The sequence below is a fragment of the Parasteatoda tepidariorum genome, chromosome 5 (assembly GCF_982258835.1).
Source record: "Parasteatoda tepidariorum strain Cologne lab strain chromosome 5, Ptep-v5.0, whole genome shotgun sequence".
NCBI lineage: Eukaryota > Metazoa > Arthropoda > Arachnida > Araneae > Theridiidae > Parasteatoda > Parasteatoda tepidariorum.
In genome coordinates, this window is record NC_141759.1 from 108,630,995 (window position 1) to 108,654,455 (window position 23,461).

Consider the following 23,461-nt stretch of genomic DNA (forward strand, 5'->3'; position numbering starts at 1 on the left):
GCAACACCTTTTTTAAAAAATTATTTTTTTTCTTCTTCTTAAGAACAAACTGTTTCCGCTGAACGAAATCTTTAATGCATTCTACCTCTTGATGGTTCTAAAAGGAATTTGTTCCTTTAAAAGGATGTGATTTGTTTTTTATAAATGCAATCTATACCTTTTCATGTTTTTATAAATGAATTTAACATTAAATAATTTTCTTGGGATTTATCAGATAATTTATCTTTTATCATTGTTTTCATTAGACTGTGGTTTCTAAGGACCGAAGCGACGTTACATCACTCATATTCTGCATTGATTGTTTTTATAATTATTTATGAACTTTAAGTTTGTTGTTACTACAACTTTAATTTTTACTTCTTAGAATTGCATTTTAATGTTGTTCTATTATTTGATCTTTAAATCTAAAATATTTGATGCCGCATTTAACCTAAACTAATCATGTATAAATGTGAATAGTAATTATTTAATGTGCTTATAAGTTCAAACCATTCATTACGCTTCAGGACCCACTTTTTCTGTATTTCTGGGTCCTTTTTCCTCTTACTCCCTGAATGCTGCGGTCTGAAAATCTCTACCTCCTTTATTTCCGAATCATCCTAGAATTTGTTAACCAACTTTTCCTTTTTTATCCGAGAGCTATGTTAGTCATCTTACCTTAACAATGGGGTGTGTTAAGGATTTGAAACCGGAGACTTTTACAGGGCTGATTCTATTCTGGAGGTATCATGGAATTCCAGGTTTTTCATATTATCCTTCCGGGTGAAAAAAATTAAGAAGCAGGGCATGTGATTTTTCTGGGAATATCGCGGAATTCCACATTTCTCAAGACTGTTGGTTCTCAGATTTTCGCTAATCAAAAACTTGTAATCCGACAAAATTTTTACAGAGTTTCTTAATCTAAAATCCAAATTTTGAAACTTTCACTAATTCATGCTGATGAGACACTTACATACAGCCGATTCTTCTGCCAATACGCCAATTGATTCCTTTGGTTTGGCGGATTTTCACCATTTTGAATATATAAAATGTGCCGGAATCCGCTAATATCGCGATTCATATTCATATTACTTGAATATCAAGCATTGATTTTTGTATTTACCTAATTTAAAAGTTACACATTGCGATTTGTATTCACGTGGTTTAAAAATCGTACATTGTGATTCGTTTTCACTAGATTTTAAAAATCTACCATCGTGATTCCTGTAGGAACTGAGATTAGTTACTATAAAGGTGAGATGTTCATCATTTGTGGGTAATTTTATTATAAATATTATTGGAAAAAAATTATGTTAGATACGAAGCATGTATGGTGTATAAATTGATATCGTGATATTGATTTTTTGCCCATATACCCTATGGCATAGTTTTTTTGAGCTTTCTGCGACTATTCTCTCTAGTACTAATACTTTTCTGAAAGGCATTTTTAATAGTAGCAAATATATATGTCACTAATTTAAAGTAACAGAAGCATTTTCTGTTTACAAAAAAAAAGCCTTCATGCATAGAATAGAACAGTATATAATATTTTTCAATTATAAATGCACAAGAATTTTTTTAAATCTGCATATAAAATAATACTTCTAATATATATTCTCCTGTTCTAAGAAAATTTATTTGTACAGTTAACTTTTTTAAAGCTTTTGCAATTTAGAAATTGCATTTTATAATACCAATCTGCAATTCTAGCTCAAGTTAGTCATAGCGGATTTTTTTTATTCTCAAAGAAAAGTTTTTTAAAAAATACATATCACAAGTTCTTCCTCCACCTCCGATTTGCGGGAAAGGCGTTTTTTGAAAATAATTTTGCTGAAAGGGGCGAAAAGTTCTGCAGGAAAAGAAAACTTTTCAAGAGATTCTGCAGATCAAAAAAAAAAAAAAAACTTTTTTGCTTTCCACATAAAAAATCTTTCTGCAAGAACTCTGTAATGTTCTGTCGCAATGTCACCGTGTCACCACGATTCTGCTTGCCTTGCCTTGTTACTTAACAATAGATGGCGCTGTTGAAATAGATTTACATTTTTACTTCTCAATTTTTAATAAATATAGTCCATGTCGTCGTGAAGTGTGGTGCTTTTGTTTCTTGTGTCGAGCTTTTCTTGTGTGTGTATAAAACATCTGCTACGGGGCCCATAAAATTTTCGGGGGTTTTCATTTTGTGTCTTTTAGAGATAAGAACTAGGGTTACAATGAAAAAAAAATTTGCTCTCTCGTTCTTTAATTTTGACTCATTTCACTTTGGGGAATTAGCTAATACTACAATCAATACTTATTAAAAATGCACTCCGTAAAAAATAAATAGATAAAATATGTGAAACTTCTTGTGCCTACACAATAGAAAAGTACTAATAATATGAATCTCTTCTTCAAAGATATACATAATTAGGGAGAAAAGCATTTAGTTGACTTATTTATAATATTTCAACAAAGAATTAAAATCAAAATTTCTATTTCATTTTAAAACAATATTATCTGCTCATTTTCACCTTCTATTAATATAGAAGAAAAGAATATTTTATTTCTAAATTTAGCTTAATTTTTCCCATCTAAATCAGTTGACGCAATATATGAAAAAATTTATGTTTTGTCTCATTGATGTGTCATATCATTCTCCCATATGTTTTTTCCGGGTTTGTATCACAAACACAAATCTTTGTCCTTGATTTGCAGAAACAAAGTTGCATGATTGAATTAAAACCTCAACTACAAAAAGATATTAATTTGTAGTTTAAATTATGTAAAAAGTTTTTATTTATTTGTCTTTTTTTTAATTTTTGGTGCCAAAGAAAATAAATATTCTACGAAAATTACTCTGTAATAGTAAAAAAACACTAAATGCTGTTTTTGCAAATGGTGGTTAACCTCATTCAGAAATGAAAAAAACAACAACTTCAGACTGTTTCGAAAATGAAATTTGAATTTTGCTTAATTTGCAAAGCAGGGTTGAGGTTTTGGACGTCACAAACAGGTTTTGGATAGGACACGTGGGTTTTACTGTCTTAAACTGAATAAAACTGACCTAAACTGTCTTAAAGTGTGCAAAAACTTGAACATTGGTAAAAGGTAAAAGTCCTATATGTGTAACCATTGTACGCATAATAATTACATAGATTAATAAATGTTTGATACTTTTTATACAATTTGCTTTAACTTGATAATGGAAAATAATATGATATAATAGGAAAAGATTTATAACTTTTGAAGCTCCACAATTCATTGAACGACAAAAGTGAATACCTAATCCTTTAAACATGAATAAATATGCTTTTAATACTGAAAAATTATTTTTTTGCGTAAGGATAAATAAGGCAATATTAAAAATAATAATAAACATTTTTAATAAAACAAAAACTTGTCTTCATTTTGTTTCTTGCTCCAAAATCTTTTTATCTTTCACAATAATTTTTTTTTTTTTTTTAAATTGTGACATAATTTGAATAAAAAGGGTTTTAGACAGTTTAAGACTGTTTTGGGCAAAGGGGTTTTGGACAGGACGGTTTAAACCGTGGATTAATCCATTCTGTCCTAAAACTTGCCAACTCTGTTGCAAAGAGTCTGTAATAATAAAAATAAAATAAAAAATCTGAATGATTTAAAACAATTGTTTTTAAAGAAGCATTGAAATTTATTCAGACTATTGAAAGAATTCTCTGGTTAAATTTAGGTAATAAAAGCATTCAATGTTAAAGCCAATATTTTTGGTTGGAATTAAAATTACCTTGAATGATCAAAGATCAGGTTGTTAGTGTTCAGCAAACTGAATAGTAATTGTTTTTATATATTTTAGAATGGCTGGTTTTACTGATGCTGCATTGGAAAAGAAATTGACAGATTTAAATAATTCACAGCAAAGTATACAAACTCTGTCCTTGTGGCTCATTCATCATCGAAAACACCATAAAACTATTGTGCAAGTATGGTTTAAGGAACTGAAGAAAGGTAAATTTATTTTGATTTATATATGCGTCCTGTTCCAATTGAAATCTATTTTGATTTATATATGCTTTGTCTTCCAAGTTAAAAGATTCTTTTTACATACATGAATCCATTTTTTTTTAAAACCTGAAATACACGAGTCTCTTATTTATTCACTTTTTTTAATTTAAAGCTTTTACGTGTTTACTGAATCATTAATTGTTTTATACTTTTAATTAATAATCTTGAATCGAAACATATTTTTGATAAACATTTTCCATTATTATCACAATTTCTTTGATGTACGGTCCACAGTAGCACCTGAACAAAGTAGATGGACGCTGTTATGGGCCCTCTTTTACCCTCACTGTATCCTCAGGCAGCAGATTTTAGCATAGTGGGAGAATACTCAAGAATTTTTTATGACGTCATCCCGTGTCCTAACCTGAAACAAACAAAGAGCACAGATTCAGCTGATTTGACACAATTATCGATCATATTTCCAACAGAAATAATGCATCTATATTCCAATGACTTTTCAATCAGTGACTCAATGACAATCTTCTTAAATTAAATCACTTTTCCATTGATTTTTTGCTACGCTTTTCCACATAGTTTCAAAAATCTTTATTTTTTTTAAAAATATGGTTTAGTGTCTTAAAAATTAGGAATAGTGCATTGAAATAAACCAATTTTCACATTTAATTGCATAGTGCTTAGAGTTTTTAAAAAGTGCTTAAAGGTGCTTATTTTAGTTTTTGAAAAACCCTTGAAGGTGCTTTTTTCATTGGGTGTTTTTAAAAAAATATTTAATTTCCCTTTTCGAAAACGAGTTTCGAAAACGAAATTTTCAATTATTTCCATGGAATTTAATAGCTTTTAAATGATTTTTAATGCTATATTATCACACACAGGAAACTAGAATCGAAATCATCTTTTCACGTGCTGGATTATTGACAGTTCACCAACCACGGGGTTTTATTGATCAATTTTTTGTTATTGCCAAGAATTTTCACGAGGTTTTTAAAATCTTTATTTCTTCTAATGTTTCATTGTTTGTACAAATTTTTTTGAAGAAGTCACTTTTTGAAACACTGGATTTGTGATGATTTTATTGTATATGTGGCTTTATTGATCCCATTTTCAACAGTATAGTATTTCCACACAATTTTTAATCTTTTGATTTATTTTTTAGTAATACTATTACGATCTGCATATTTTGAATCACTCTTTTAAATAATCACTATTGAACGCTCTAGTCATGACGAATTAATCTCAAGTTCACAATATTTTCAAAATTTTTCTTTAAATTTGCTCATTCTGTAACTGAGTGTATGATTTGTAGCAGAAGAAATCTTTTTTATGCAAAACAGGAGTAAAAATGTGATTTTTTTTTACCTTGTTATAAAATGCCTCCGAAATCACAAATCGTTTCCTTGATATCTAAATTTTTTTATTTATCATATAAAGCGAAATCGGAAGCCACATAAAAATCATTAAAAAAAACAAAGGATTTCCATCCCTTCGTATTTTTTAACAGTTCACAATTGTAAAAAACAATAAAATTGTTTATTTTGATTGTTGGAAAAGTATCCAGAAAATAGACCCTTTCGGTAAATGGACGTCCAGGCTTATTTTTTAATTTAACTTAATTAAATATTTTTTTGTTCTTACCTTCTTTATTTCATTATTTATTTCCATGAAAAAGAATTGCAGCTTTAAAGGCTTATTTATAGTTGAAATAAACTTATTGTTTGAATTTCTAAGCGTCTTTTTTGTTGTTGTAATAATTGCGATAATAAGGGAAAATAATTTGAAAATAACCAATTACTTACTTCAATAAATTTTCTTCCATTTCTTTTTTTTTACTGAAGTTAGATAGAAAAATACTTAAGTAACTTTATTTTTACAGCTTCTGAAATTTACCCTAACAAAATCAAAGGTGCCTGTGGAAATATTTTCAGGTGATGAAACTAGGAAAGCATTTAATATTTTTAAAATTGTCGATAATTTTTTATAATGCAAAAATATGTTTACGTGAGCACATCAGAAATTTTTAACAATTCAATAATCATTTAAAACTACTATGTGCTGAAGCAAAGTCTTTGCCAAAATATTTACATAATGTTTGAGTTTTTTTTTTTAAAGTAATAAATATTGTGTTTTATCTAAATTAAATTTGCACAAACATGTTATTGAATACATGAATGAAAAAAAGAGAAACATTTTTACATTATTTCAGGCTTCATTTGCCTCACTCTGATATCTCTTGAATTGAAAAATCTTCATTGAGAAAAATCTCTTGATCATTTCATCATGATCATGTAAAAGTCTTTTAAAATATTTTTGAGTGCTTGAAAAGTATTTGAAAGGTGCTTATTATTGTTGAAAGATATAGCTATGCACCCTGTGATTAGATTGTTATTTTGGCAGCTACAATATTCCTTGTATTTTTAGAAATCCTGATATTTTAACATGATATTGTGAGAAATTTGATTCTATTTCAAACTTCTTTGCAGTTTAAAAGGAGCTTTTTTATAAAAAAAAAAAATAATAAAATGCAAGCCAACCTGTTTCCATCATTTCTGCATCTTTCATTTTCCCTTATGCATAGTATTGTTTTAAGTCCTGTCGCAAATGTAATGAGATTTGCCTTTTTTACTTTGAATTGTTCAAATTTATTTAATTTTTTGCAAACATAGTCTAAGTTAACTGATAAACATTTACTATAATTGATGTCACATGTCTGTCTAAATGCTTGGGCGTGTGGCCTTTCACTCAAAAAAGTTGAGCACTCCTATTCTAAATCGGGAGATTTTTTAAAATTACAATATATTTTAATTACAAAATGTCAAATAATTTTTACAGGCAGTCTGACCCCTTTTAATGTCTCTGCAAAATTATTATACATTTAAATAATAGTATCTTTAGTATTTAGAGTTTTTCAAAAGATATGAGATGAAAATTAATTTTGAATAGTTAGCAATTTTTACATGTTCTTTTTTTTAGTTTCCTTTTACGTTGTCAAATAAGGAAATGGATTGTTTCTTATTTTAGCTCCCTCTTCTTTTTTTCTTTCTTTTTTTTTAAATTTTTGAAGAAAGAAAAGTAATCCTTTTTTGGTAGAGAGAGCAGAAAATATATTACTATTTTAATTTTTTTTTTTTAAATCTTACTCAGAATTACTGAAAATCTTCTGAGTTCTGAGGAGGTCAATTGCATTGAATTAAATAACAATAATAATTCTGAAATGTAACTAAAACGCATTAAATCTAAACTAGATTTTCTAATATTGAGGCTCCCATTTTTCAAGGGAAAAAAAAAGAAAGAAAGAAAGAAAATTACTCTAATTTCAAGATCATAAATATTTAGAAAATTAAAAATGGGTATTTTGTATTGAGAATACTGCAGCACCAAAAAAATTTATGTTGCTTCTAACAGGGTTATAAGTACAAAAACACACCAACCTATTTTTTATTATGCTTAAGTAGCTCTCTCAACTTGATCATTTTCATAAATGTTTGTTTCTTTTTAGCCAAGCCAAGTAGAAAATTGACATTTATGTACTTAGCTAACGATGTCATTCAAAACAGCAAAAAGAAAGGACCCGAGTTTTCAAAGGAATTCAGTACTGTATTACACAAAGCATTTGCTCACGTTTGTGAATGGTAAGAGTTCCCTTTTATAAATGTGATTGCTCATCATATGGCATGGTCATTGTTGTTTTTCAATTTTTAAATAATATTGCATTTAACTAAATTCAGATTTTTTTTATGATACTTGTTTGTTTTTATTTCATTAAAAACAAATTGAAAGAGGATTATAATTTTTAACTTTTTATTTATTGGAATAGAAAGTTAACTTTTTCTGTCTCATACAGTGTTACAGACGCCAAAACTAGAAGTGGTCTCGAAAGAATTATCAATGTTTGGGGTGAAAGGAGTGTTTACGACAGCACAATTATTTCTGGACTCCGAGCTGCCATGCAACTAAAGGGAGTTCCAAGCCCTGTTGAAGCCAATAAGCCGGATGTCCGAGAGAAAATTAAAAGAAAAACTGCTGAAAGAAAGGTTAAAATATTTGGTAAGTTTTTCCACTCTTGTCATGTCTTTAAAATCACTGCTTTTTTTTTTTTGCCTAAAAAATCTTTTTCATTAATTTTTTTCAATTTTCCCAATAAATTTTTAAAAGCTTATATTTACAAAATAAGTTAAGCGAAGATTTATTTTTAAATCATTTTTTCTTACAATTTGTTGTTTATTAATTGTATATACTATCATTATATATTTAAATTTAATTTACCTGTACATGGTAATTTAGGACCGGGATCGTGCAATGTAACTGGAATTGAATTTAGGACAGGTGAAATACAAAATCAGGGTGGCCACCCATTTTGAAAACCTGGAATTATCAGGGAATTTTTTTATACTGGAAAAAACCTGGGAAAGTCAGGGAATTTTAAAGAATATCTGGAATCTTTTTCTTCATTTAAATTATTTGACCATCAGTTATACCTTTTTTTTAGACTGAAATTTATCGACAAACTGTTGAAATATCATCTACTTAGGAATACTTAGCTTGCATTAAAATTTGCTTCATTATAATCCTGTTAAATTGGAATGCTACATTAAACTCTCCCATGGTTGCTAAATGTATGAATAAATGTTTGACCTCTTTGAAGACTATGGAACTGTTCAGTTTAAGAAGGGCAAAGATTGTGGTTTATGTTGAAGAAAGGGCTAGGATATTTTCTTCTGTTTATAAACTGAGTTTTTTTTTTCTCTTCTAGTTTGTGGGCTGAATCCACTTATCAATCATTCAAGTATGTTCCCATGTTTTGGGGGTGTTTTTCTTTTCTTTTGACAAAATTATTCCAAATGTTTTAGTATTTTTAACTTTATAAAATTCTCCAAAACTTACTTGGTTATAATTTAATGATAGATTTTATATTGCACTATTCTTCTAAAAGATTTTGTACTCCCATCCAATGAATTATTTTTTTCTCATCTAAGCCAACCAATTACTCATTTTCTTACAATCGCTAACAGCTATGTATGTGGACAAATCGTTACAATTGTTGCATCGATGCTAATTTTCTCAGTTTCATTTTTATCTTTTGTAGCAAATTTTATTTTAAACGAAAGTCTCTTTTAAGGACTATATGTTAACATTTAATTCTACTGTTTTGTTGGTAAATATTTGATTTTTGATTCAAAGTTCTAATTGCATAATATTCATAATGTCAGTGGTCACATTGTCAAAATATGGGCCATTACATTTCCTAAAGTTTTTTTATTATTTAATTTGTTACTATTTAGCATTTTACATTTTTCTAAAATTTCATTTTTTACTATATAACTGTCAGAAATCAATTCTTCCTCAAATCAGTTATTTTCTGATGTTTTTTTTACTTATTCTTTATCTTTTTTTTATTTCAGTTTTTTTTCTCAACATCAAATCAATCCAAAGATTGATAAAGGTTGAAGTTGGGTATTGGCAGCTTGAAACTAAACCTACTTCAGTGAACTATATAATTTTACAAAAGACTACATTTGTTTGTATGTAGAAAATGCAGTTAAATGCACTTTCTGCACTTAAATGCAGAAAAAACAAGAACAAGCAATAATTTTTAAAAAGGAAAAACAAATTGTAATAAAGTAGTCTTAAAATATATGTTAGAAAAGCTAAGTCTTGTATAATGATATTAGAATCCAGTCTAAACTTATTTTTTGTAAAATTAAGTATATTGAATATTATTGACTTCCAAATTACAGAAATGTAGTTACCATGTTTAATTAAATGAGTTGCCTTGCTTTAAATACTCATAACTTTAATTCTTTGTTTTTAATATCAAAAGTATATTTAAAAGATAATATACATTCAAAAAAATAAATTCATACATGCAATGATAAATTTTGAGGGTATTTTGATATTAAGTTTTGGTGATGCATGCTCTTTATGAAAATGTTGTTCACTTTTGATATACTATACTCCTATAAAAGTATTTTTTTTTATTTGACTAGAAATTTAAAAAAAATTATTAATACTAATAAATACATTTGTATACAGCCAATTAGTAATGCATCAAGTTTTTTGTTGACAATAAAACTTAATTCTTATTCATTTTTGAACGATGTATTACTGTTTTGCATTTCTAAAATATCTTATTACTTCTATTCATATTGGTGAACATTATATTTCAGAACAAATTGAGATGGTTTTCAATTTTCTCTTGAAATATCTATAAAAAATGTATTAGTTAACAATAATGAAAAGTTAAATATTGTTTAGAATCATTAATAAATTATGCTAAGCAATTCCCAATGGGGAAAAAAAATCTTTTGTTTACATCTCCCATTTTTATAAAATTGCTAGTTTAAGTGATTTTATTGAATATTACATAATAATCAAGTTATGTTGTCTTACTCTTTCAAATTGTTGGCATGTTTGTTTATTGTTTTTAAACAAATGTAAATTCAATTTCTTAACTGCTACTGTTTTCAGATGAGCCTCCTGCAAAAAAGAAACCCTCACCTAAAATAGAGACAGCCATCATTCAATCGCCACGTGGAGATCCCCCAGATGTATGTACAAGATAAATTTTTGCTTTCTGAATGTAATTTAGATATGTATGTATTTAGAAATGTATTTAGACAAACACACATTTCTTTTATTTGCTTGCTTATTGTTTGTTTGAATATCTAAATTAAAATAAAAACAACTTTGGTTTTAGCTGCTTTAGGCGCTTTTCCATTTTGATTTAATGTTTTGTTAATTTACTTCATTATCTCTTTTGTTTTTGTAAATTGGATTCACTTTCTGATTAGATCTCTAAATGTGATGTAACTCATATGAGTGTTTATTATTTTTTAAAAACTTAAATAGTGTTAAACATGCAAAATGTTTGAAAAATCAACTTTCATTTACTTTAAAAATTCTGTTAAAAAAATTTTTTTTGAAACTTTTTTCTTGCTATTGGAATATTAAAATTTAATCCCAGTTATGTTATGGAATTTTTTAATTCCAGACTTTATTAATTTAGTTTTTACAAAAATTACAGGAAAGGTCAAGCTTGTCCTTATTTATGTGATGGATATTTGTTTTTAAGAATGGACCATTCAATAATATTTTTGCAAATCAGAAACAAATCCTTGCTTGTTCTGATTATTAATCTTAATATAATGGGGAAAATATAATTTTTAGAACACCTTTTAACAGTTTAATTTTTTTATTTTTGCATTTTCATAGCTGCCAACTCTACTGGATTTTCCAGTGGACTACTGGATTTAAATTAAATTACCCTAAAAAATTCCCTTTTAAAATAGAATTTTTGTACAGATTATTGCTTGCTTGATTTTTTAAATAAGTATTACTAATACATAATGAAGCAAAGCTCATTGATAGAAATCAGTTCAATACTTTTTTTGTTCAAAATGTTCAGTTTATTTTTATTCAGAACTCTCTTTTTAAATTAATTAAAACAATTTTTTAAATTTTCTTTGATGAATTAAATGCCTATTAATATTCGAAACTATGAGTAAACATGCTTAAGATTTCAAGTATGTTTAATGTCAATCATGACTGGAAAATATTGCGGTTTTCCTATTTTGATGATTATAAAAATCCTTCAAATTCTCTATGTGTGAAATATTTAATACATTTTGCAACAATTATCATGAAATTTATGTCATTTCGTAAATTGTTTTCTATCCATGTCGGCAGCTATGCATTTTAATAATGTTGTAAAAATATAACAACCCAATCTAGCTTCTTATTCTAACAATATTTCTTTTATTTATTTATCATTTTTTTTGTCATCTATATAAGCTGTCATGTGAAATGTTTGCTTAAAAAAGTCAAAGCTCTTCAAGCAGTATATGTAACTGTACATAAAAATTGAATGATGGTGTCAAAGGATCTAATGAAATCATTGACAATACAAGAGTCTTACGCTACTAATGCATCAATTGCCCAATCACAAATGGGAAAGTTATTAAAAAAAAATTATTGTTACTTTAATGAGCTTTTTCAAATACGAGCTATAAATCTCTAAAAACAGAATGGTCTGATATAGTTTTCCATTGTTGTATTTTCATATTTATTAGCCCGAAAATCGCATGGTAAAAATTTATTATTCTAATTGTTGGATGTTCACATTTAAACACATGAAATAATGAAATTATTTTTTGCTGACACAATTTAAGATCTGAAAAATATTATTTTATTTCACAAAAATAGCTTTTTTAAATTTTCATTTCATGAGGTCATATTTTGTTGCTCTTTAAAAAACACAGCTTAGCCAACATTGATTTGTATCTAAAAAAAAAAATTCTAAGGATATTATCGCAATTTTCCAATAGTTGTCGGTAAATTTTTACTGGACAAAAAATTAAGTGGAAGTTTTCTGTTATAAATTTCCATATTTTTTGTTGTAATCGGGATAAAATTAATACAAAATGTAAGCGTAGGATTTTTTTATAAAATATTTTTGTATCTGTAATTTACCTGCAATATTTATTTTTCTTATTCTACTCTGCTAATATTGCGTTTTTGATTTTAATTGTATTAGAGTTTAAAACTAAAATAGTTTTAAGATAAGCTTATTTGAATCGATGTCTGAATTTATTACTCGTTTTACAATTGTTATTTCTTAGTGTGAATATAATTAAAATGAATTCACTTTAAGTTAATAACTTCATATTTCATGGGAGAAAAAAACTGTTTTATGCCTAGAAACAACAATTATTGAGAAGCAATCTTAAGGCTTAGTGGGCGGCAGCGAACAAGGGGCCCCTAGTAATCAAATGTTACTTAAGTAATAAATAATCTCCTTGGGTTGACCACAATTCATATCTCTTTATTTTATTTTTTTAAATTTCAAAAATTTGGTTTAAATCAACTATTAATTTTTTAGGAAAAAAAACATTAATTTCTACTTACTGAATTTTTAAAAAAATGTAATTCTGACATGTTTTTTACGTAATATAATTTATAAATATATTCTTTAGGGTGTGATGCTAAGTTGATAAGAGTGGCATGGAAATTTAAATACATGTTTTTCCTGTTATCTGTATGTAAAATAATTTGCAAGTAATTAACATATATCAATTATATTCTTTTATTTTTATGTTTATTTAAGTGTAATTGCATTCAAACTTTTTAAATATTTAGTTAGTGTATGTTAACAACTTAAATCAATTAGGTTTTTTTCGTAATGTTTGCTGGTTTAATTTAATTTACTGTTTGACGATATTTGTCTTCCCGTCTTTAAAATTCTTTATCACGTTGAACAAAAATAATTTGCCAAAATTTTAATTATTCATTGAATCATTTATATTAAATACTAATTTTAACCATTTGAGGTAGAAGCTTTAACTATTTCAGATGTAAAAATGTATCAATTGCTTTGGTTGGTATATGTAAAGTATATGTATTTATATATATATATACCCACACAGTCAGACTTTTATTTAACGAACTTCTATTTTTCAAATTTTTTTCGAGGAACCAAGAACATTTTGGAAATTTCGTCATAAAATAACTTTCAAATAACGAAGTGAATTTTTTGTTAAACGAACTTTTCTTTGAGATCCACTTTCCCTATTTCCCAAAATATATCAAAACATTTCGAGCTTGTTAACGCATTTCATGGGGAAATGACCTTGAATTGATTTTTGAAGCTCCTTAACTTTTAGAGAAAGCAGTTAAATCGCTTTTCCATTTTGTTTGCATTTCAAACAAAAAACTCAGACAGAATGAACAGAATTTATTAGTAGCAATTTGACTTAAGAATGTAATGTATGTTTAAAATTTCTTTTGTAATAAATGCAGCTATAATTTTATACATAAATTTAGCTTTTTTTTAGTTGAAAATGTATGTCGCATGATTGTGTAGCACTGGATGTTTTGCTCTATTCTTTCTTTTCATGCAAATTTCTTTTATGGTTAAGATTTATAAAATAAATAGTAGATACTAGTTTACTAGATAAAGGTGTATCAATTGCTATTTTAATTATGTCTAGTGTTTATGAATTTAAAACATGTTTTGTGTTGTTTAAGTATTTCAAGAAGTGATTTTCTATTTAACGAATTTTTCATTTAGCAAAGTTATTATCAGGATTTAGTGGCTTCGTTAAATAGAAGTCCGACTGTGTGTGTGTATATATATAAATTTTTTTGTACACATAGTAATCTATGTAAGAGTTATAAATTGTATCTTCCATTTGAGTGAGTCTCCTTTTTTTTTTTTTTTTTTTAATACTATTGCATGAACATTGAGGGGCATTGAATGATCTTATTCTTTTTAAATATAAAATAATAATTACTGTAAAATAATTGTTATTTTTCAGGCTGAGGATTTGATAAAAGCACTTCAAGATCTGGAAAACTCTCCTTCAACGGATGCAGTGGTAAGAGAGAAAATTGCAAGCCTTCCCCCAGAAGTATCTGACATCACTCTTTTAGATAAAATACAAAGTAATTTTTTTTTTTTTTTTACTCTTCTTTTTCAAAAAAGTGTTCATAGCTCTACTTACATTCAATTGCTAAATATACTAATATAGTTTTTTTTCCTTCCTTTTTCTGTTTTTACAGAGAATTAACTGATACATCCTTTATTACATAACTTTATTTTTATTTTTGGTCTTTTCGTTAATTTTTTAATAATTAGAAATACTTTTTATTCATCCACTCTAGTTCAAATACGTTTTTTTATACTTGTAGTGAATGACTCTTGATGTTAATACAGTTTTTTTAAATATTAATTCATTCATTAAATTTAATTAATTAAATGAAGAAAATTAATTAAATAAAAAAAACACAGAACCAGTAATTTGGCTACATTGATTATTGCTTAAATCATGTGCCAATTTGGAGTTTAATCACTTATTAATAATTTTTCGTTTCCAATGAATAATAAACATATCAAATATGGTTGGTTGAGTTTTAATTTTAATATGTATTATATACTTTACTGTCAGTTAAGGAATTTTCTTGTTTGAATTACTTATTTCTGATGAAAATATTTTGTGATGAAATTGTTTAAATGATTAATACATGCTTATTACCACCAGCTGTTTAAGATTCACTAACTTTTAAGCTTGTAGGCAAACAGTAATTTATGTTTTTTGTTAAAAATTTGTTTAACTAAGTACTGTGAATAAAATTTAGGTAAATACCATAGAGTAAAATAAGAAAAACTATATACTACATACTATGTAAACAAACTATATAAAACTGTACATACTATATAAACAAACTATATGAAACTGTATTCAATAATTCAATATAAATTTCAAAGCCGCAGCACTGAATCATTAATTTTATATGAAACAATTACTTTTTTGTGCAGACAAAAATTGTTTTACAAAAAAAAGTGTTTAAGTGTCTATATTTTACACTAATGAAACAAATTATTTCACATTATGCGACTTATTTTTAGGCAAAAAGTAAATAAACAAGTACATAATTATTATATTAAATACATATTAGTATATATTTAATAATATTTATTCTTTAATTTGTTTATTCTTCAATTTTTACTAATATTATTTCTTCTTAGATATGCATTTATTCTTTAAATTGCACGCAATTTTGTATTCATTTCATTTAAGGTAACAGAATCATACAATTTTATTGAAATTAAAGTAAAACTAAAAATACTATACATTTGATTTAAGCCCTAAAAATATTTCATAGATTTTATTCAGTGATCAGACTTATAATATTATACAAATCATTTTTTTTTCTTAAACATTCCTATGTAAATATGAAAGCGCAATTCCTTAGGTGCCATATTTTTAATTCAAATGTATATCTAGGAAACATTTCCGAACAAGACAAATATTAGATTTTAATAATTAAGGTATGCATAATGTTCAGAATATATAGAATTTTGAACAACATTTAAAGAGAATTAAAACAAAACCAAAAGTTTTGCTCCCTTTTCCTTTGATAAAGTATCTCACCAAGGAAACCAACAAAAGCTTTGCAGCTATTTTCACTAAAAATTAAATTTATATTAAAGAAATACTTAAACATAATAAGTTTAAATCTTAAGGAACAATCAAAACAAATGTTAAATGCAAGAAACAAAAGTGAACACTGACAAGCGTAATTGATTCTTTAAGAAAATAAAACAGGATAATCTGTGACCCATGGCTGAGTGTGAAAAAATTTTGAAATCTAAAAAGTGTAAAAAAAATGTCACACTTGTGAAAAGTTATAGCACCACCCCTAGAAAACTTCTCATTGCAGCCAAATGCGCAGAACTTTTGAACCATCGCTAGTTCTTAATTGAAAAGATAGACAGTTATTTGTGTCAGACGATCGCAACGCAAAATTAATGATAGCGAATAGAAATGGGTGCAGTCAACTACAAATTTAGGCTACTGCCATGTGTCTTGATCTTGTCTACGGCTAGGGAGTTATTCTGCTCTTTTTACCCCAGTATGTCAACTCTATGGTAAAAACTAATTAAAAATTATAGACAGACAATAAACTCTTCTTTTTTTTAATGAGAGCTATGAGCTAGAAAATAAGACTATTGTAATCTTTAAAATATATGAAAAATAGAATTGTCTGCAGTTTCATTATTATCAGCTCTAAACCAATTAAAAAATTCAATTTTTCAAATGTTGTTGCCTTATTAAAATTTTTGAGCGATTTTTAGAATTGGGGGCTAAAATTGTCCTTCTCAACCTCTGCCCAAATTTCAGGACATAAATGTTCTGAGGTCATAAAAGAGATATACAGGCACACAACTTCTGAATTTTATTATTAGATATTGGGCTCAAAAAATGTCTTTTAAATATAAAATTTTTGTTCCTAAAGCAAATGTGACTCTGCCTAAATTTAAGGAACCAATGATTCTTATATGATACCTAACATTCTCCAATTTCAATAAATTAAAAAAAAAAAAAGAAATAAACTTTTTGCTATTTATTTTAAAATATGCTGACACTTTGTATGAACCATAATAACCTTTAAAAAAAAATTCCAAAACAACCAGAGACAGGATGATTTTATGACATTTATATTTGTGTCAAATTTCAAGATGGCTCATGATATTTATACAAATCTATTTGATACTTTGTAATTGGAACCTATTTAATGCTTCAACATATTTATTTAAATCTATCTTTGCAAATTTAAAACTGATGTTTGCATAATTCAGTGTTTTTATCATATTTCTTTTCTTTCTATTTTACATCAAGTGATTAATATGTATTAAATGTTTAATGTTTTGAGATAATGTTTTGACATAATAAAATGTTTAATAAAAAAAAAAAATACAAAATCAGTGAAAACTTAATGTTTTAGGAGCTTAAAAGTTTTTAATTGGAAGTCGATAACTTTTTTTTTTAATACATGATGTCTATACAGGTAAAAATCAGATGAAAATAATGAGTAGATTCAATTTTCTTATATGAAATATTAGATTTTTTTTTTTTTTAATTTAAAAAAGTTCTTTAAACATACCAGCCAATACTCCTGTTTTTTAACTAAATCTCTTGTATTTTACGACTATCTTAAGTTTACCTGTATATTCTCAAATTCCTCCATATTTGTAGAAGAAATTTCAAAAAAAAAGAAAAAAATTTTGAAAAAATATTTGTTGATGGCAAAAATACTTTCTTTTATTCCTCAACAGATGTTGCTATTGTCAGTACTGCAGTATGTTGAGTGTTTAAATTTAAGTAATTATAAATAAGGGTTTAAAAAAATCTTCTTTAGATTAAGATTTATATGCATATTTTTTACTTCGCTTAATGTAAGTGCTTACATTAATTCCAATTTCTCTTTTTGACTTACATGATTACATGATGTATCAAAACTTTACTGAAAGCTTAAAAAATTTTACTAGTAAATTCTCGGTTATTTTATTTCTCCAATGTCGGCAGGTATGCTTGAATTTTCTTGTGAATGTGCTGTTCAATAGTTTGGATGCATTGTATGATAATTTTTTTTTCCTTCCAAAAATTAGCTAAAGAAGGTGCTGATAAGTTATCTACCCAGGTGGAGGAGGCCCTAGCTATTTTAACCGATTATAATAGTCGTCTTACGAGTGAATTGGAAGAGAGGAAACACATCTCAAAGATGCTGAGTGACTTCACACACTCACAAAGGGAGCAACTGGCTTTTGCAGAACGTAAAATTGAAGTGTGTACCTTCTCACTATCTATAGACCCTGATATATATATTTATATATATACACCCTGGCAGAATCACAGCGACATTGTCAGAGAATGTTACAGAGTTCTTGCAGAAAGATTTTTTCTTTTGAAAAGTTTAAAAAAAAAAAAAGACATTTACTCTTTTCTACAGAAATTTACACGTAATTTTTGAATCATGCATTTAGATAATCACTTTTTGACGCGCTCAATTAATTAATTTTAATGCATTTGAGAAGTCTGATTCGCTTGTTTTCTTCATCGATCTTTTTTTTCTTTTTTTTCTTTCTTTTTTTTTTTGGCAAGTACTACTACGGATTTCGGGATTTTTTATTGTGATGATTATTTACAGAATGCGAAGAAGGAAATAATTTATGGATCTCCCCAACACAATGCGAGAATATGCCCCATAATATTTGAATAAAAAATTATTATATGTTCTATTAGAAAAAATTATATAGCTTTTTTTTGTAAACACAGCGCTTTTGTTATTTTAAATGAGTAGCATGTATGTTTGTTATTATTAAAAGTATCTTGCAGAAAGACATTAGTGCTAGAGAGTTTGGTTGCAGGTAGCTCGAAAAAGTTCTGCCGCAGGATATATATTTATGTATATATATTAATTTGGTCACAATATATAAAGTTTCAGTCAAATGAAATGCCCATCTTAATCAAAATAGGCAATAATTATACTTTTTGCAAAAACAATAAAATTAAAGTCTAACTAAAATGGTTAAAACAATTATATAATTTTATTACGAACTATAAAATCATACTTGTTTTAATAGAAGCCTCACAACTTTTATAAAATAGTAAAGACCCAGGTTATCAGATAGAATTAAACTCAATGGCGCGACTGCCCATAGAGGGCCTACTATGCCATAAAAGTTTTCTTGGGCAAAAGCAGGTGTTCTGATTGGGTGGTCAATCCAACACAGAATCCCCTGTGTTTAGTTTCCAACCATGCTTGGTACTCATTATCTACCCACTGAAGGGGTGAAAGGTTGAGTCAACCTTGCTTGGCTCAAGAATCAAACCATGGACCTGTGGCATGACAGCGCTACCACTAAGCCTCTGGGCGATCTAATGAAAAGTAAATTAAATTATAGAGCAGGAAACATAAAAAGAACGATATCTTAATTACTCTTGGCAGAACAAGTCTTACATCATTATTTATATACAAAAGCTATCTTTTTAATAATATATGTTTTTGTCATTTAGCAAACATATTGATATAAATGTCTTCAATATTTATTGTATTATCATTTCAAAATTAGTTAAATTTTTTTAAGCATTTCATTAAAGAAATTTAAATACTGAACCAAGTAACAAATAATGATAAATATATTTTTAGGGGCCATTCACTATTTCATTTGTGTAATATGAATTTATTAGAGTTTTTTTAGTTCACCCAATTCTTTACATACCTTTATGAATTCCATGTGATCAATAATATTAATCTTGTTAATGTTTTGTTGAATATGTTTTTATAAATAACTTATATTTAAATCTAATCTAATACACTCAATAACCTTTTTAAATAATAGTTAAATTAATTATAATTTTGAATTCATTTTTTTACATGATTAAATAAAGAAATTATTAATTTAAAAAAAGAATAAGCCACTTAATACTGAATATCTTTAAAATTGTATATAAATTGTTCTTTGTCAGAACTAGTCATTTTATCATGATCATATAAAGTCTTAGGATATTATTTTGCATTTTGTTAATGTATTTCTAAAGTATTTTCAACAATAGGAGAACGAAAAAATTTTTATTAGTGTTCATATTTATTTATGGAGTTGGGATTTTAATATCAAAAACTGATTTTGACTTGACATGTCCGAAACCTATCAAAAAGTGTCAAAATCTGATAAAAACTGTTGAAAACCTTGGACAAGTTTCTTTATTAACATTGGGGACATTTTATTAGACATTAAATCATGCACAATACTTGCATTATAGACTACTATAATTATAATTTATACTGATATTTCATTTATGAAATATATAGCAAAAATTATAAAATTATTAATTGTTTTTTTAAAAACCATGCAATAGCAATGAGTTGTTAATTATTACCAATCTAAATATTGATTTTAATTATTTTATGCCGCAATTTAATCAGATATTTTAGATTAAGTAAAACTAAAGTAGTCGCCAATAATTCTCTGATCTCAACTTATGAAAAGAATTTTTTTTTTATTCTTAATGTTTATTAATATTGCTTTTATGCAGGTTAACAGAATATGTCTATTCATGCAAATAAGGTTTTGAAGGAAATTAGGCAGCCAAGGGAAATTTTTTGATCAAAAAAAAAATTCATGCAAAATATTTTATTGTTAAAAAGGTGTCGCTTTACAAATTTTCCTTTGAATTCCTTAAGTTTATGAATGGGACCTTTAATAAATTGTTACTATTTCAAATGTTTTTGATTTTTAACAAAGGGTCATTTATTAAAAAATTGGGTAAAATCAAACAAATTGCTTTTCTTATATAAACTTTACTTTCCAAAGATATTTTAAGAAATGAAAAAGGAAAAAAAAAATGTTGAAATTTTTGGGGAAATTTCGATTTCCTAGAGAAATCAGAGATTTTGTTCAGAATTGGGCCAAACATCCTGCTAAATTTAGTTATTATTAAGTGTTTGTTTGAAACATCTGTTCTATTTGACAGGAATTTAAGGATCAGCTGAAACGAGTTGCTGAGGTACGGAATGAGCTGAAATCTCATCTTCAAAATCTTCCTGACCTGACGCTGCTGCCGAGTGTCACAGGAGGGTTGGCACCCCTACCCTCTGCCGGAGATCTCTTCCAATAGTAATACTTCTTTCATTGATTTTTGTCATTAATATGCAATTAGAATGGTGAAATAAAACAGACGGTTCTCAAATTATTAGTGAAAACATACAGCCAACTATACTGTATTTTCTGGAACACTACTGAATTTTGCCAGTTTTTCATGGTCTACTTTGTTACGTAAAATTCTCCTGTTTTTTGTACATTTTAAAAAATTCCCTAAAGTTGAGTAAGTTTCCTAAAAAAAAACTATGGAAATAGAGTTTTTGTACAGATTATTGCTGCTTGAATATTAAAATAAGTATTACTAATACATAATGAAACAAACCTCATTTATCAAAAGTAGTTCAAAGTTTTTTTTTTTTGTTCTAAACTGTTCAGTTTATTTTTATTCAGAACTCTATATTTGAATTAATTAAAAAAATCAATTATCATGAAAGTTATATTATTTTGTCAAATCTACTAAATTTTTTCATATCCATGTTGGCAACTATGTATACAATTTTATATGTTGTGAGGGCAGGTTATAGATGAATATATTATAAAAGAAAGATTGTGAAAAAAAATTATATCAAAATGTAAGCTAGTGTATTATGTTGTTTTTTTTTTACATAAGTCCTAAAAATTAAAATGTTTTTTTATTTTTATTTTTTAAAGCTATTGTTTGCTGTTGATTTAAGTTTTTAATTTATTAATTTTATTTATGTACAATATTTTATTTTAAAAACTGTAGATACTCTTAATATTTTCTTACAGTGAAGATTATTATTTTGATAAATAGAAATTCGTATTAAGTTTATACCTATTTCAATATGATTAACTCTTTCTTTCTTTTCAATTTTTTTTTTGTTTCCTTGTAAATTTGACAACGAAAAATATTTTTAAAAAGATCATGTCGAACAATAGAAATTTCTGGTTTTTTTTTCTTTCTCTAAATGAAGTGTGTCAAGAATAAATAATTAGAAAATTTGAAGAAAAAGAAATGAAGAAATCTAAAGAATTTTCACCTAATCTTTATTAAAAATTTGTTCACTTTTTAAAGAAAGCAAAACATGTTTAATTTCAGAAAACTGAGCTGTTAAAGCAATTTTATGAACTTAAACTAATTTGATTCATATTACTAGTAAAGAAAAATTTGTAAATATTTCTTTTGTATTCTTAGTCACAACATTATCAATATAAATACATATAATTTCCCTATGCAGCATCGAAATGTGGATATTTACTTGTCTGAGTAAACAACAGCAACCAATCACAAAGCATGCACACACGTTTTTAATATTGCCACAACTTGGACAATCTATGTCATACAAACTAAGGTAAACAACGTTTAAGAGCACAAAAAATATTTATAAATGCAGACAGCTGTTTTGGATGCTCAAAGGGCAACCTTCATCAGTGCAACAGAAAGAAATGAGAGAAAACAGGGTAAATATAGAGAAAGGTGACGTCACAAGGGGGGGAGAGATTATGATTAATCGTAATTTTGATTTTTCTTCTTCTAAAGTCATTCAAAATTGTTCTTCAATTTTTAATTTAGATTTTTATGAGTCCTATAATATTTTCAAAAATTCCAAACTGTTGGTCAATGACCTATCCAGCGTTCCTTATCTTTCTCCTGTTTGGAAATCTTACATTAAACCCAACTAACCCCCCTTTTTTGTTTCTTGCTTCCCATTCATTGTCATCCATTCACCCTTTCTTCCTATTGGCCGTTGCTCTAACCCCCCCCCCCTAGTGACGTCACCTTTCTCTATATTTACCCTATTTTCTCTCATTTCTTTCTGTTGCACTGATGAAGGTTGCCCTTTGAGCATCCGAAACAGCTGTCTGCATTTATAAATATTTTTTGTGCTCTTAAACGTTGTTTACCTTAGTTTGTATTTTAGCACAAAGGTCGCCTACTTGTGTATTTAATCTATATCATATTTTAAGTAAATTGAGATATTAATATCTAAATATTAAATTAAGTTTTTTTAGTATGTATTACATTTTATTAATGTCTTGCAAAACTAAATTAAAGCTATTAAATTAAATAATTTGTTGAGTACAAATTTTACGTTATATATAGTTCCTTTCTGCTATCTTAGTTCCCACTCACTCTTTTTCTCTATAGTCTTCTACTGCAGTTTTTATGTCTTAATATTTTCTATAGTTTATTTTAATTGTTTTAAAGGATCTTTGTTTGTTTTCGTTTACTGATTCCTAGAATTGCTTGTACAATTCTCTTTAGATCACTTTGCTTGCTGTTTTGACTGTCCAGCCTGCTCATGAAACTGTTTACTGATAGCATGACGAGCAAATCTATGTTTGTTTTTAGTTGCTTTATAACAGGGTTCGTGATTTTTTTGATTTTTTAAAAAAAATCTAAAGAATCAGATTTTTTTATTTTCATTTAAATACACTGTAAGAACTTTAATTTATGATTTAAAAAAATTATAAATGTTTAATCAAATTAACTTAATATTATTAACTCATTGTAACTATATTGTATAAAACTATATTGTAACAATATTTTAGAAGCTCTAACTAAATAATTTTTCATTATAATACATGGCTTTGAATGCATAGCAA

At 26.8% G+C, this 23,461-nt stretch overlaps 1 protein-coding gene across 2 annotated transcripts in view; it reads left to right on the plus strand.

Annotated features, from left to right (window-relative positions):
• LOC107445070 (regulation of nuclear pre-mRNA domain-containing protein 1B) overlaps positions 1-23,461 on the plus strand; it is a 28,790-nt gene that overhangs the window by 1,497 nt on the left and 3,832 nt on the right. The window contains exons 2-8 of one of the 2 annotated variants that reach the window (XM_016059391.4): positions 3,788-3,939; positions 7,451-7,583; positions 7,796-7,998; positions 10,420-10,499; positions 14,265-14,391; positions 17,900-18,075; positions 20,766-20,908. In XM_016059391.4, coding sequence (XP_015914877.1) covers positions 3,789-3,939; positions 7,451-7,583; positions 7,796-7,998; positions 10,420-10,499; positions 14,265-14,391; positions 17,900-18,075; positions 20,766-20,908 — 1,013 coding nt within the window. In that variant the 5' untranslated portion in view covers position 3,788. Of the gene's footprint in view, positions 1-3,787; positions 3,940-7,450; positions 7,584-7,795; positions 7,999-10,419; positions 10,500-14,264; positions 14,392-17,899; positions 18,076-20,765; positions 20,982-23,461 lie in introns of those variants that run through there. The other variant, XM_087164754.1, reaches the window with a different exon arrangement.